General features: G+C 45.8%; 1 protein-coding gene across 1 annotated transcript in view; it reads right to left on the bottom strand.

Annotated features, from left to right (window-relative positions):
* The window catches only part of obscnb (obscurin, cytoskeletal calmodulin and titin-interacting RhoGEF b), a 656,492-nt gene that overhangs the window by 40,651 nt on the left and 599,033 nt on the right, over positions 1 to 16,808 (bottom strand). The window contains exon 125 of the mRNA XM_085987453.1: positions 15,786 to 15,864. Coding sequence (XP_085843579.1) covers positions 15,786 to 15,864 — 79 coding nt within the window. The remainder of the gene's footprint in view (positions 1 to 15,785; positions 15,865 to 16,808) is intronic.

Here is a 16,808-nt window from a genome sequence, read left to right as displayed (position 1 = left end):
GCGACGTTAGTGAAGCGATGGTGGAATGTAGAATGGCTGTACACCTGTTTGGAGCCACATCATCTCCCAGCTGTGCAAGCTACGCTCTCAGAAAAACTGCAGAAGATGGCAAGGGCAAAGCACCATCCGAGGCTGTGGAGACCATCTTCAGAAACTTTTATGTCAATGACTGTCTGAAGTCCGTGTCAACAGAAGACGATGCCATCGCACTGTCAAGAGACCTTAGAACTCTGTGTTCGAATGGAGGATTCCATCTGACTAAGTGGATAAGCAACAGCAGAGCAGTTCTAGCTTCTATCCCAGAAAAGGAAAGAGCCACTGAAGTCAAAGATCTGGACCTGAGCCACGATGTCCTTCCTATCGAGAGAGCTCTTGGTGTACAATGGTGCATCGAGTCAGACACGTTCAACTTCAGGATAATGGTGAACGAAAGACCATCCACAAGACGAGGGATTCTCTCCGTGGTCAGTTCCATCTACGACCCTCTCGGATTCCTGGCACCACTCATTCTGCCGGTGAAGCTGATGCTACGAGAGCTGTGTAGAGACAAGAGAGGATGGGATGAAGATATCCCAGAAGGTCAAGCTCAGAGATGGCACAGATGGCTGACAGATTTGCAACAACTTTCTAGCTTCAACGTCAGTAGATGCATCAAGCCCGCGAGTTTTGGAGTTACAAAGACGGCTCAACTACATCATTTCTCGGACGCCAGTGAGGACGGCTATGGCACGGCTACCTACCTCTTGCTGACAAATCAACAGGGCCAGAAACATTGTGCCTTCCTCATGGGAAAATCCAGGGTGGCTCCGCTGAAGCAGGTCACCATCCCGAGACTGGAATTGACGGCAGCGGTTGTTGCAGTTAAAGTTGACCAGGTGATGTGTAAAGAGTTACAGCTCCCATTAGAAGAATCTGTCTTCTGGACGGATAGCACGACGGTGCTGAAGTATATAGAGAATGAGAAGATACGCTTCAAGACCTTCGTAGCAAACAGAATCTCATCCATTAGAGAAGCTACACAACCATCTCAATGGAGGTATGTAAACACCTCATTAAACCCAGCAGATCAAGCCTCACGGGGATTGAAGGCTGAAAACTTCATGAGGAGTGAAACTTGGATACAAGGCCCAAGTTATCTGCTGGAAACAGAGAGATCATGGCCAGAAAGACCAGATATGCCAAGTCAGATTACTGAAGACGACGTCGAAGTCAAGAGATCAGTCACAGTAAATTTCATAACTACGAAAGAGAACTTTGACACAGTGAACAAGCTTGTTAACCATTTCTCAGGATGGCACCAGTTGAGGAAAGCAGTTGCATGGTTTCTAAGGTTGAAAGAGTTGCTGCTACACCTGAGCGGTAAGAGAAAAGAGTACCGAGCCACTATCAGTCAGTCTGAAAGTAACCCTGATAAGCAGAGAATGCTTCTACAGCAGTATATGCATCAGCACAAGACCACATTGAGCAAGAATTCATTGACCGTGGAGGATTTGGCCAAGGCTGAGAAGGAGATAGTTTGCTTCAGTCAAAGACAAAGATACCCAGAAGAAACCGAAGCTCTACAGCAAAATACTCCAATCAAGAAAGGTAGTCATATCTACAAGCTGGACCCTACACTGCAAGATGGAGTACTGAGGGTGGGAGGGAGACTAAACAAATCTGCTATGCCAGAGGAGGCCAAGCATCCTGCTATCCTTTCTAAGGACCTCCGGGTTGCTACTCTCATTCTTCAGCATATACACCAGAGTATTGGACACAGTGGGAGGAATCACGTGCTTGCGAAGCTAAGACAAAGATACTGGATTCCAGGAGCTAATTCCGTAATAAGAAAAATACTCTCTGAATGCATTGTTTGCAGACGGTTACATGCTAGAGCTGGGGAGCAGAAAATGGCAGACCTGCCTGAAGACCGTTTGTTACCAGACAAGCCCCCATTTACAAACGTAGGGGTGGACTATTTCGGGCCTTTCGAGGTAAAGCGAGGACGGAGCCTTGTCAAGAGATATGGTGTGCTTTTCACTTGTTTGACCATCAGAGCAGTTCATATTGAGGTGGCACACACGCTTGACACTAATTCCTGTATTAACGCCTTGCGGCGCTTTGTCTGTAGAAGAGGACAGGTGTCCATTATGCGTTCTGATAATGGCACTAATTTCGTCGGAGCGGAGAACTACGGGAAGCTATTGAAGGTTGGAATCAGCTTAAAATACAGGAAGCCATGATGCAAACAGGAATTAAGTGGATCTTCAATCCTCCGGCTGCATCCCACCATGGAGGTGTCTGGGAAAGACAGATACGCACCGTAAGAAAACTACTCAGTTCTGTACTGAAGCAGCAAGCGCTGGACGACGAGGGACTCCAAACCGTTCTGTGCGAGGTCGAAGCCATCATTAATGACCGACCGATAACCAAGACATCAGACGATCCCAATGACCTCGAAGCCCTGACTCCGAACCACCTGTTGTTGTTGAAAACACAGCCAGCCATGCCCCCGGGAGTCTTCAAAAAGGAAGATCTGTATGCCCGTCGGAAGTGGAGGCAAGTTCAGTATATGTCAGACCTCTTCTGGACCAGATGGACAAGAGAATACTTACCTCTGCTACAGGAGCGTCAAAAATGGTCCAAAATAAAGAGGAACTTCATCGTCGGAGACATTGTCTTAATTGTGGATGATTCAGCCCCTAGAAATTCTTGGTTGATGGGAAAAATAATTAAGACCATGCCAGACTCCAGAGGCGTCGTTCGTCGCGTCGGTTTGCAAACCAAGACCAGTACCCTGGAGAGACCGATCACAAAGCTCTGCCTGCTACAAGAAGCAGCGTGAAAAGCTCCTGAACGAAAGAAAAAAGTGGACACTTGTATTGTAAATATGTTGAACTCATCAGTTTATGACTCTTAATGTTTGAGTAATTGATATGCTTCATGTGCCTAGTCAATTAGGGGCCGGAATGTAAGAGCCATAAAAGCTTAAGAAAATACTTTAAAATAGTGGCTAAATGGCATAATACAGTTAATTTACCTAAACGACTTATTGTATTAAGAAACCCCCTATTTTCTTGCTCCAGTAGTATAGTCCGACACCCCCTTCATTCTTGCCACAATGGAACAGTCCCTAAGCCACACATGGGTGCAGCCATCTTACAGTTTTAAACTGCACGTGGTGAAAGAGGCAGAAGCTGTGAGGTTTGGAGCAGTACAGTTTTTGACCGTGTTCGTTTATACGTGTTTGCTTTGTAATTCTGTTTGTTAAGTGTTATAGTAAACCGTTTAAAAGACAAAGCTACGTTTGGGAACGTTTTATTTCGACACGCGTCTACTCGATGTTAAAAGCCCCACAGCCCAGTGGCCTGCCTGTTTGGAAACTAAGAAGTGCCACTACATTACTGATCACAATTAAAGTTGGAATCAACAGAAGTTTGGGGATCAGGCGGGAAAGTGGAGTTGAGGTAGAAGATCAGACATGACCTTATTGAATGGTGGAGCAGGCTCGAGGGGCAGTGTGCCCTACTCCTGCTCCTATTTCTTATGTTCTTAAATGGTTAACTGTAGTGATTCACTTTCCCAACACTATTACAATTTAATTTCATATTTCAAGATTTGCTTTTTATTTGAAGTTGTTCCAAGATAGCATAGAATCATAGAATGGTTACAGCACAGAAGGAGGCCATTCTGCCCGTCGAGCCTGTGCCGGCTCTCTCCAACAGCACTTCAACTAGTCCCACTCCCCTGTCCTTTCCCCGTAGCCCAGCAATTTTTTTTCCTTCAGGTACTTATCCAATTCCCTTTTGAAAGCCACGATTGAGTCTGCCCCAACCACCCTTTCAGGCAGTGCATTCCAGATCCTAACCACTCGCTGCGTAAAAAAGTTTTTCCTCGTGTTGCTTTTGGTTCTTTTGCCAAACACCTTGAATCTGTGTCCTCTGGTTCTCGACCCTTCCGCCAATGAGTACAGTTTCTCTCTGTCTACTCTGTCTAGACCCCTCATGATTTTGAACACCTCTATCAAATCTCCTCTCACACTTCTCTGCTCTAAGGAGAATAAGCCCAGCTTCTCTAGCTTAGCCACGTAAATGAAGTTCCGCAACCCTGGAACCATTCTCGTAAATCTTTTCTGCACCCTCGCTAAGGCCTTCACATCCTTCCTAAAGTGCGGTGCCCAGAATTGTACACAATACTCTAGTTGAGGCCGAACCAGTGTTTCATAAAGGTTCATCATAACTTCCTAGCTTTTGTACTCTATGCCTCTATTTATGAAGCCCAGTATCCCGTATGCTTTTTTTAACCGCTTTCTCAACCTGCCCTGCTACCTTCAACGATTTGTGCACACATACCCCAAAGGTCTCTCTGTTCATGCACCCCCTTTAGGATTGTACCCAATAGTTTATATTGCCTTTCCTCGTTCTTCCTACCAGAATGTATCATCTCGCACTTTTCTGCGTTAAATTTCATCTGCCATGTGTCCGCCCATTTCACCAGCCTGTCTATGTCTTCTTGAAGTCTATCACTATCATCCTCACTGTTCACTATACTTCCAAGTTTTGTGTCATCTTCAAATTTTGAAATTGTACCCTGCACTCCCAAGTCCAAGTCATCATTAATATATATCAAGAAAAGCAGTGGTCCTAGTACCGTCCCCTGGGGAACACCACTATATATCTTCCTCCAGTCCGAAAAGCAATCGTTCACCGACCTATTCTCTGCTTCCCGTCACTTAGCCAATTTCCTATCCATGCCATGGTCTCGTCCCTTCCCATCTCTGTAATCTCCTTCAGCCCCACAACCCCCGCCACCCCCCCACCCCGCCGCTGAGATATCCACGCTCCTCTAATTCTGCCCTCTTGAGCATCCCTGATTATAATCGCTCAACCTTTGGTGGCCGTGCCTTCTGTTGCTTAGGCCCTAAGCTCTGGAAATCCCTGCCTAAACCTGTCTGCCTCTCTACCTCTCTTTCCTCCTTTAAGACGCTCCTTAAAACCTACCTCTTTGACCAAGCTTTTGGTCACCTGTCCTAATTTATCCTTATGTGGCTCGGTGTCAAATTTTTTGTCTTACAATACTCCTGTGCAGTGACTTGAGATGTTTTACTACGTTAAAGGCGCTATATAAATACAAGTTGTTGTTGTTGTTGTCCCTTTTATTCCATGGGCTTCAACTTTGCTGGCAAGCCTATTATGTGGCACTTTATCAAACGCCTTTTGGAAATCCATATATACCATGTCAACCGCATTGCCCTCATCAACCCTCTCTGTTACCTCATCAAAAACTCGATCAAGTTAGTTAAACACAATTTGCCTTTAACAAATCTGTGCTGGCTTTCCTTAATTAATCCACACTTGTCCAAGTGACTGTTAACTTTGTCCCTGATTATCATTTCTAAAAGCTTCCCCACTACAGAGGTTAAACTGACTGGCCTGTAGTTGCTGGGTTTATCCTTGCACCCTTTTTTGAACAAAGGCGTAACATTTGCAATTCTCCAGTCCTCTGGCACCGCCCCCATATCTAAGGAGGATTGGAAGATTATGGCTAGTACCTCCGCGATTTCCTCCTTAACCTCCCTCAGCATGCTAGGATGCATCCCATCCGGTCCTGGTGACTTATCAACTTTAAATACAGACAGCCTTTCTAGTACCTCCTCTTTATCAATTATTATCTCATCCAGTATCTCCACTGTAGTGTATGTAACTGTTCTACCTTTAAGAGAACTATTGTATGTAACCGTCCACCTTTAAGAGAACTATTTTAGGTGTGGCACTACTTTATCCTGGCTGCTGTATACTGTAATACCGACGGTGACCACACCGGTATATAAGTGCTGTGGCAGAATTTATTGGGCAGATTCGCCCTGACCTTCGAATAGTAAAGTCCTGTTTAAGTTACTCTGGTAGTCTGTGTATTACTTCGCTATACAACCCACAGACTTTACAGTGGCGACGAGTTCGATCTTACCCTGCGGCAACAATACTTCTGAAGAAGTAAATGAGCGTCGAGAAGAGGCACCCGCCCTCGTCGTTTTGCTGAGAGAAAACTCGAGTCTGCAGACCAAGAAAGGAGGAAGATTTCAAACACGAAGTCTTCCATCAGCAACAGGCACGGATTGTCCCTTCTGCCACGGTGGTGAGTGAGCCGATCAACACGAGAAGCAAGTCGGTCACGGTGACTGTGAGTAAAGGGAAAATAGAAACAAATAAACGGAGGATAAGGGCGGTGCACTCGACCACGGTCGAGGGGGAAAGGAGCCGGACAGAAGTCGGGCCCAGAGGCGCTGAGACTGGGGCAGCGTGGAGCAGAAGCCGCGGTACAAGCGGGCTGGGGAGCGTCGCGAGATGACTAGACCGCGACGGCGAAAAAGGCCAGACAAATACCGCGACCACGAGGCGCTGCGACCGGGATCGTAAGGCGCGGGAAGATATAAACATAAATAAGCCACGGAGAACTCAGCCGCAGCCGGGGAGGAAGCACCGGACTGCGAGAGGCTGGGAGGAGCGATTGGGTGAAAAAGGTCGGACAGTGACCGAGGCCACGAAGCGCTGCGACCGGGATCGTAAGGCGCGGGAAGAGATAAAATAAATAAATCGCGGAGAACTCAGCCGCAGCCGGGGAGGGAAGCACCGGACTGCGAGAGGGCTGGGAGGCGCGATTGAGAGCTGCACGAGCGGGAGAGACAGAGCCCGAGCGAGAGCCGCGCGAACGGGAGAGACAGAGCCCGAGAGAGAGCGAGCGAGAGCCGCGCGAGCGGGAGAGACAGAGCCCGAGCGAGAGCCGCGCGAACGGGAGAGACAGAGCCCGAGAGAGAGCGAGCGAGAGCCGCGCGAGCAGGAGAGACAGAGCCCGAGGAAGACTGAGCGAGATCCAGCCCAGCGGCTGAAACTGTTCGCCGTCAACGGGTTGTACCCAGCACCGGAGAGACAGAGCCCGAGCGAGGGAGACTGAGCGAGATCCAGCCAGCGGCTGAGACCGTTCGCCGTCAACGGGTTGTACCAGAGCCGGTTGCCCGGCCGAGAGAAGGGAACGCGCTGAAGCCGAAGAGCAGGCTGCGAACCCCGAAAGCCAGCGGCCGTCGCCCGAGGGAAAAGCTTACCCCTCCCGCCAGGGGAAGAAAAGCGGGAACCGCCATCTTGAAAGTGGGCGGGGAAAGAAGATAAGCGCGGGAAACCGCCAGTAGGCGGAGAAAAATACAGAAGCGGGAACTGCCATTTTGAAAGGGGTGGGGAAAGAAGATAAGCGCGGGGAAACCGCCATCTTGGAAAAAAAATAAAAATAAAAAAAAGAGTTAAAGAAATATTTCGTTGTTGTTTATCAGGGAGGTGAAGATGCCTAAGCGTGGTAACATCAACGATTTCGATTCCGAGGTAGAAGATTGGGCCACGTATGTAGAACGCATTGAGATATATTGTGAGGCCAATAAAATAGAGGATGATGATAAAGCTATAACCTTGCTAAACTCGATGGGGGCGAAGACATACGGGCTATTGAAGCATCTTCTAGCACCAGTTAAACCGGCGGATCAAACCTTCGATAATATTGTTGCTGTTCTGAAGGATCACTTGAACCCCACACCGCTGATGTTGGCGGAACGATTCAAATTTTATGCGAGAATGCAACGGAAAGAGGAAAGCAACGCGGAATACTTGGTCGAACTGCGTAGGCTAGCGAAATACTGCCAGTTTGGAGGAAATCTGACAGAGGCATTGTGAGACAAGTTCATGTGCGGGTTGTCGAAGGAAGGAACGCAAAAGCGACTGCTCGAAGAGAACGACCTTACACTGGATAGGGCTGTCCTTATTGCAGCATCACACGAAGCCGCAGCGAAAGGAACTGCGGAAATGCAGCTGAAGGCAGCGGTCCTCAGTGTGGATCAAATTGCTTCGGGTGCAACGAAATGTTATCGTTGTGGGAAGACAACACACGACCAGAACCAATGCTGGTTTAAAAACCAGGACTGTAGGAAATGTGGCAAACTGGGTCACATAGCCAAAGTATGCCGGTCAGGGAAGAAGACCAACAACCAAAAAAAAAAGCCATCACAGGAAAAGTACAACAAAGTACACAAGGTGGTTGAGAAGAGTTCAGATGAACAGAATTCGGATTCAGACCCAAGCGGCCAGGAACTGGGTAGTCTGAGAATTCATAATGTGAGTAAGGAAGCTGACCTACAAACTATCTGGGTCATGCAAAAAATAGCCGGAGTCCAAGTGAGAATGGAATTGGACACTGGATCAGCCCTATCAGTCATAAATCGAAGGGATTACAACCGGCTATTCTCACATATACCCTTGAGAGATACCGAGTTCGTATTGCAGACATACACGGGGCATAAAGTATACCCCATGGGAAAGATAAGAGTCAAGGTGAGAGACAGGGGCAAAGAACACCCCGGAATGGACTTATACGTACTACCTGAGGGAGGACCACCACTTCTAGGACGGGAGTGGATCAAGAAAATAGACATGGAATGGCACTACCTCAAAGCAATAACGAGTGAGGACTCGGGGCAGACAATCAGCTCAGACTCTGAAACGGATGACGATAAGACCAGCCCAAGCATGAAAGACAAGTCTAAAAAGAACTTGCTGACTAAGGTTGGTAGAACGAATGTGGGCCTAAAGGCTTATGCTCCAGAGGAGAACAAAGTTTCAGAACAGAATTCCTCTGAACAACAACATAGCTTGACAGGGAATTCTGAGTCTGTTCAAGTTACAGACATATATATTACTGAGGAACATCGAGCTCGAACGCAAACTTATTTCAGATTACGACAGCAATTAGAACAATTGAATTGCTGTCTCGAGCAAGAGATGAAAGCAATGAAAAAGTTCTATGATACCGAATGGGAGAATCTGGAAAGACAACAGAAGCAGCTGGGGAAGAAAAGGGAGCAGGAGCACACAAACCGTCTGCACGAGGAGGCCAAACGAATCAAAGCTGATTCGGCTTCTGAAGGGGCGTGCTCCAATCCGGTGGAACAAGATGTGCCGCAACTGAAGGCGCTGGTTAGCAGGCAGAAAAAGCTGAGTTGGTCGACATGACTTCCGAGCTCCTACTGAAGTTGGGTGCAGCATCACCGGACGATTCATTTGTGGAAATTCGAATGATGGGGGCTGCGGATGATGGTGAAGTAGCAGCAAAGGAGCCCCAGGACAAGGTTCTAAACAGCCCTGCAGCTAATGGAAAAGGGATGAGGACAGAAGAGTTAACAGTCAGCCAACTCCTCCAGGGCAAGGTTATAAACAGCCCTGTAGTTAATGGAAAAGGGATGATGGCAGAAGAGTTAACAGTCAGCCAACTCATTCATATGCTGAGGGATAAAACTCTAAAATGGGAAAAACTTAAATACGAGCCTCAATCTTCAAAGGGAAGGGAGCTCTCAAAAGTCATTGGAAGAGCTGAGGTGGCAACCCAGACTGAGAAGTCTGCAGCAGAACAGCCCTTGGATGCCAAAAGTATGCTGACGCACGGCAATGTAGAACAACAGAATACTGAAACAGCTACTTCAGTAGAGGGATTGAATAGTCCGATCAATCAATCTCCGAATGAAGTTGAAGTATTGAAATCACAAATGAGGTCATTAGTAAAAGACTTGCAGGAAGCCCAGAAAAAGCGGGATGAATCTGAACGCATGATGAAGTCTCTTCAGGACAGATGTCGGGATTTGGAACAAAAGTCGGCTAACGTCCAGCTGGGTAAGGAGGAAATAGAAGACCCTCTTGCTGGCCTAGCTCAGGACGACACCGAATATTACCATGATCTGTTGAGTGACACTGAATATTACGAGGACCTGGTCTGCCCAGCTTGTGCCGAGAACTCCCAAAGTGCCGAAATCAGGATGAATCACTTAAAGTCTAAGGAACATAGGGAGATGGTGGCGTTACAGCTGGCAGCTGACAATGGAGCCCCGAGAGTCTCCAAGAAGCAAAAAAGGAAAAGACGAAGCAGAAGATGATAACCATCTGAACCATTATTACCTCTACCCGATCACACACGTGGTCCCCCGAACGGAGCCAAATCAGTTGGAAAGTAGGAAAATTTCCCAAGGCAATCCAACTGTTTTTTGTTTGTTTTAAAAAGTCAGCAATGCTGGTTCAGAAGTGATGGAAGTAAAGCTGTTAAGTCTAGGGAAGGACTATGGGATGAGTCCCTCTAGCAAGGTGACCCGACTACACCACGGAGGCGTGGTCCGGACCGAGTCAAGAAGATCAGAGACTGAATCTGTGAACTGTTTCCCGCAGAGACTGAATCTGTGAACTGTTTCCGCAGAGACTACCTCTGTGAACTGTTGTAACATGAAGTTGGATATGTTATGATGTTATGTTAATGGGGAATAAGTATGTTGTAAGCTAAAAAGGGAGGATTGTAGTGTATGTAACTGTTCTACCTTTAAGAGAACTATTGTATGTAACCGTCCACCTTTAAGAGAACTATTTTAGGTGTGGCACTACTTTATCCTGGCTGTTGTATACTGTAATACCGACGGTGACCACACCGGTATATAAGTGCTGTGGCAGAATTTATTGGGCAGATTCACCCTGACCTTCGAATAGTAAAGTCCTGTTTAAGTTACTCTGGTAGTCTGTGTATTACTTCGCTATACAACCCACAGACTTTACATAGAAACATAGAGATAGGAACAGGAGTAGGCCATTCGGCCCTTCGAGCCTGCTCCGCCATTCAATGAGATCATGGCTGATCTTCGTCTGAGATCATAGCTGATCTTACCAGTTCAGTACCCCGTCCCCGCCTTTTCTCCGTAACCCTTAATCCCCTTAGCCTTCAGAAATATATCCAATTCTCTCTTGAAAATATTTATTGAATTAGCCTTCACAGCCCTCTGTGGCAGGGAATTCCACAGGCTCACCACTCTTTGAGTGAAGAAATTCTTCCTCATCTCTGTTTTAAATGATTTGCCCGCTATTTTTAGACTGTGGCCCCTGGTTCTGTGCTCCCCTGCCATTGGAAACATTCTCTCTGAATTCAGCCTGTCCAGGCCTGCCATAATTTTATATGTTTCGATGAGATCCCCTCTCAATCTTCTAAACTCCAGTGAGTACAAGCCCAAACTATTTAATCTCTCTTCGTAGGTCATTCCCGCCATTCCAGGTATCAGCCTGGTGAATCGCCGTTGCACTCTTTCCATGGCAAGAACATCCTTCCGCAGATGGGGCGACCAAAACTGTACACAATACTCCAGATGCGGTCTCACCAGCACCTTGTACAGCTGTAGTAAGGTATCCCTATTCCTATACTCGAACCCCCTTGATATGAAGGCCAACATACCATTTGCCTTCTTAATCGCCTGTTGCACCTGCATGCTCTCCTTCAGTGACTGGTGCACAAGAACACCCAGGTCCCTCTGCACTTCCCCATCTCCCAATCTATTGCCATTTAGATAATAATCTACCCTCCTGTTTTTACCCCCAAAGTGGATAACCTCGCATTTATCCACATTATAGTGCATCTGCCACGTATCCGCCCATTCCCCCAACCTGTCCAAATCGCACTGTAGCCTCCTGACATCCTCATCAGAGCCCACCCCTCCTCCTAGTTTAGTGTCGTCAGCGAATTTGGAAATATTGCATCCAATTCCCTGATCCAGATCATTTATATATATTGTGAACAGCTGGGGTCCCAGGACAGATCCTTGCGGCACCCCGCTGGTCACTGCCTGCCACTCCGAAAACGAGCCGTTTATTCCAACTCTCTGTTTTCTATCCGCCAGCCAGTTCTCTATCCACGTTAATACTTTGCCCCCAATTCCATGAGCCTTAATTTTGCATGATAATCTTTTGTGTGGAACCTTATCGAAGGCTTTCTGGAAGTCAAGGTACACCACATCCACTGGCTCTCCCCCATCTATTTTACCAGTTACTTCCTCAAAAAATTCCAGCAGATTAGTCAAACACGATTTACCCTTTGTAAATCCATGTTGACTCTGTCCGATCCTTTCCCCATTTGTCAAGTGCTCCGCTATTTTATCCTTAATAATGGACTCTAGCATTTTGCCCACAACCGATGTAAGGCTTACTGGTCTATAATTCCCTGCTTTCTCTCTACCCCCCTTTTTAAATATTGGGGTAACATTAGCTACCCTCCAATCCACGGGTACTGTTCCCGAGTCAATGGAGTTCCGGAAGATGATCCTTAGAGCATCTGTTATCTCCAGGGCCACCTCCTTAAGTACCCTAGGATGTAGTTTATCAGGCCCCGGGGATTTGTCGGCCTTCAGTCTCCTCAACTTACCCAACACCATATCCCTAGAGATACTAATTTCTGTCAGCTCCTCCCTCTCATTAGTCCCTATGTTTGCCGATATTCCTGGGAGGTTATTTGTGTCCTCCTTTGTGAATACAGAACCAAAGTATGAGTTTAATTGGTCTGCCATTTCCTTATTCTCCATTATATATTCTCCCGAATCAGACTGCAAGGGACCGACTTGGGATTTTACCAGTCTTTTCCTCCTGATATACCGATAAAAGCTTTTGCAGTCTGTCTTTATGTTTGCTGCAAGTTTACTTTCGTATTCTATTTTCCCCTTCCTGATTAATCCCTTTGTCCTCTTTTGCTGTATCCTGTACTGCCCCCAATCTTCCGGTCTGGTGCTTTTTTTTGCCAGTTGATATGCCCTTTTTTTTGATTTTATGCTGTCCCTAATTTCCCTCGTTATCCACGGTTGAGTCACCTTTTTAGGTTTATTTTTATGCCAAACCGGTATAAACATGTTCTGGAATTCTTCCATTCTATCTTTGAATGCTTGCCATTGTCTATCCACTGTCAATCCCCCCAGAAACACCACCCAATCAATCTTACCCAATTCCCATCTCATACCCTCGTAATTCCCTTTATTTAAGTTCTGGACCTTAGTCTCTGATTCAATTTCCTCACTCTCCATCTCGACTGAGAGCTCGATCATATTATGATCGCTCTGACCCAAGGGGCCTCGTACAAGAAGATTGCTGATAAGTCCCTTCTCATTGCACAATACCCAGTCTAAAATGGCCTGATCTCGAGTCGGCTCCTCGACATATTGGTCCAGATAACCGTCCCGAAAACATTCCAGGAATTCCTCCTCCTCAGAATTTTTACTAATTTGGGTAGTCCAATCAATATGTAAATTAAAGTCACCCATGATGACAGCTGTGCTCTTATCGCACGCTTCTCTAATTTCCCTTTTTATGCCTTCCCTCACCTCCATATTACTATTTGGAGGCCTATATATCACACCCACTAACGTTTTCCTCCCCTTGCTATTTCTCATTTCTACCCATACAGATTCCGTTTCATCCGAGTTAATATCCTTCCTTTCCATTGCATTAATCCCCTCCTTTACCAGCAATGCTACCCCACCTCCCCTACCTTTTTGCCGATCCTTCCTAAATATTGTATATCCCTGGATGTTAAGTTCCCAGCCTTGCCCACCCTGCAGCCACGTTTCTGTAATCCCAATCAAATCATACTTGTTTACCTCTATTTCCACAACTAATTCATCCACCTTGTTCCTAATGCTTCTAGCATTAAGATACAAAGCCTTCAGGCTTGCTTTTTTCACACTCTCATTATGAATTAGTTTGGCCCTTTGTGTTTCTCTCCTTTGCTTATTGCTTCTCACCTTTCTACCATCTATTTCTGACTTCATATGACTTCCCTCTTTTCCACTACCTAGGTTCCCATCCCCCTGCCAAATTAGTTTAAATCCTCCCGAACCGCCCTAGAAAATATTACCCCGAGGACATCGGCTCCCTCACAGTTCAGGTGTAGACCGTCCCCTTGGTACAAGTCACTCCTCCCCAAGAACTGGTTCCAATGCCTCAAGAATTTAAATCCCTCTCCCTTGCACCACTGCTCAAGCCACGTATTTAGCTTATCTATCTTACTCTCTCTAAACTTATTAGCTCGTGGCACTGGTAGCAATCCAGAGATTACTACCTTTGAGGTCCTACTTTACATCCACTACCTCCTCTTTCACTATGACTTTGGCGGCATCTTCTTCCTTGGTGAAGACAGATGCAAAGTACCCGTTTAGTACCTCAGCCATACCCTCTGCCTCCATGCGTAGGTCTCCATTTTGGTCCCAAATCGGTCCCACCCCTCCTCTTACTACCCGTTTATTATTTATATGCCTATAGAAGACTTTTGAATTCCCTTTTATGTTAGCTGCCAGTCTACTCTCATACTCTTTCTTTGCTCCTCTTATTTTCTTTTTCACTTCCCCTCTGAACTTTCTATATTCAGCCTGATTCTCACTTGCAAACTCACATCTGTCATATGCTCTCTTTTTCTGCTTCATCTTACTCTCTTTCTCTTTCGTTTTCCAGGGAGCTCTGGCTTTGGTTGCCCTACCTTTCCCCCTCGTGGGAATGTACCTCGATTGTACCCGAACCATCTCCTCTTTAAAGGCAGCCCATTATTCGATTCCAATTTATCTGGGCCAGATCTGTTCTCAACCCACTGAAATGTGCCGTTCTCTAAATAAGTATTTTTACTCTAGATTGCTCCCTGTCCTTTTCCATAGCTAATCTAAACCTTATGATACTATGATCTCTGATCCCTAAATGTTCCCCTACTGACACTTGCTCCACTTGACCCACCTCATTCCCCAGAACCAGATCCAGCAATACCTCCTTCCTCGTTGGGCTGGAAACGTACTGATCAGGAGAGTTCTCCTGAACACACTTCAGAAATTCTCCCCCCTCTCTGACCTTTACACTATTACTATCCCAGTCTATATTAGGATAGTTGAAGTCCCCCATTATCACTACTCTATAGTTCTTGCACCTCTCCGTAATTTCCCTGCAAATTTGCTCCACTATATTCTTCCCACTAGTTGGTGGCCTATAGAATACACCTAGTAGTGTAACGGCACCTCTATTATTTCTTAACTCTAACCAAATAGATTCTGTCCTTGACCCCTCCAGGACATCCTCTCTCTCCAGCACTGTAACATTCTCCTTAACCAATACTGCCACCCCACCTCCTTTCTTTCCTTCCCCTCTTTCCTGAACACATTATATCCAGGAATATTTAAAACCCAATCCTGCCCTTTTTTAAGCCAGGTCTCCGTTATCGCCAAGACACGTATTCCCATGTGGCTATTTGTGTCTGCAGCTCACCAACCTCATTTACCACGCTTCGTGCGTTTACACACATGCAATGTAAACCTCTCTTAGACCTTCTTGTATTCTCTTGCAGTCTGACCCCACCTCCTTATTTCTTACTCTAGTGCTATCTGTCTCTCCCCATCCTTTGTGCACTTTGTTTCTCCTTTCTAATGCTACATCCTGGTGCCCATCCCCCTGCCAATTTAGTTTAAAACCTCCCCAACAGCAGGCAGATTGTTACTGTAACAAGCTTCAGTTTAACTTCATTTCAATGAAGTGTTGTTGAATATATAACACATTCCAAATCTGTGTATTATCGAAATCATAATGCAAGCCAACCTGTGTGTTAAATGTTAATGCACTCCAATTTGTTTGCTGTTCAATACATAACGCACTCCAGCCTATGTGTCAGCCTCTATATAAAACACACTCCAGCCTACATCTTATCCTCTACTTATTTCAATGTGTTATGCAAAATATAACACACCTCCTCTAGCTCTAGTACATAACACATTTCCGCCTATGTTTTATCCTCCGTGTTCATACTCCAGATTATGTGTTATCTTCTATGTAACTCACTCCAGCCTATGTATTATGCTCTGTATTAACATACTCCAGCCTATGTGTTATCCTGTAAATGGCACAATCCAGTTTATGTGTGGTATCCACACTATATGTTAGAGATAATTCACATACCTGTTTATCTCTGTAAAAAATGTGTATGTCTGATGCACAGATGCTAGCTTCTCACCATGTACACTGTGCGACCGTACTTCTAATAGGAAAGAATACAGAAAAGACAGCAAGAAAATTAGATAAATAAAAGATGGAATGAAGGAACATTTCAGAACATAAACAAATAAAACTGTCACATTTTTCTGAATGGGAATGAAAATTACAAGCTTAAACTTGTCCAACAGAATTTTTTTTAGAACACCTGTAATTGATTTTGCTTCTTTACCTGTAATCCTTAGGCTAATTCCATTTAGTCTCTCTTGGATTAAAAAGCCTTATTTGCCTCCGCCTCTTTTAACACCCCTGTGCGTAGGATGACCTCTAGCTGACACAGACCAGCCAAGTGACTTAGGTTTCTGGCAGTGTCAGTAGCTGTTCAGTGGCCTGAACTGATTTACTTTACAATCTTTTCAACCTTCTCTAACATTTTACCCCTGTACAGGGAATTGGGACAAAGTTACACAATCACAAGTAGATATCAATACGGAAGATTATTTGGCCAATTCTAGTTTAGCCATCCAGAAGAAACACCCTACAGTCCTCCCATCGAAGCATCTAGCTGCTTCTTAAATGATTTCTGCATTTTAGCCTCAGCTACCTTACCCGGAAATCTATTCTACTCTTTCTGCGAAGAAGAACTTCCTCGTGTGTACTAAATTTACCTTTACCTAGATTGAATCTGAGCTACTGACAGGAGGGTAGAAATTCCAGTTGGGGTGGGGAGGGTGAAATTGAAGAACCTAAGCCTGCTGAGAGCAGATGTGGGTTCTGTTCTGGGCCTCGTGAAGCCCCCAAGAACTAAAAGAACATAAGAAATAGGAGCAGGATAGGCCATTTGGCCCTTCGAGACTGCTCCACCATTCAATAAGATCATGGCTGATCTTCTACCTCATCTCCACTTTCCTGAACTATCCCCATATCCCTTGATTCCCTTAATATCCAAAAATCTATCGATCTCTGTCTTGAATATACTCAACGACTGAG

Source organism: Somniosus microcephalus, chromosome 5 (genome assembly GCF_052327205.1).
Source record: "Somniosus microcephalus isolate GS21.2 chromosome 5, FLI_Smic_1.0, whole genome shotgun sequence".
In the NCBI taxonomy this organism is placed as follows: Eukaryota; Metazoa; Chordata; class Chondrichthyes; order Squaliformes; family Somniosidae; genus Somniosus; species Somniosus microcephalus.
Note: the sequence above shows the minus strand (reverse complement) of the source record. Positions and strands in the feature narration are given on the sequence as shown.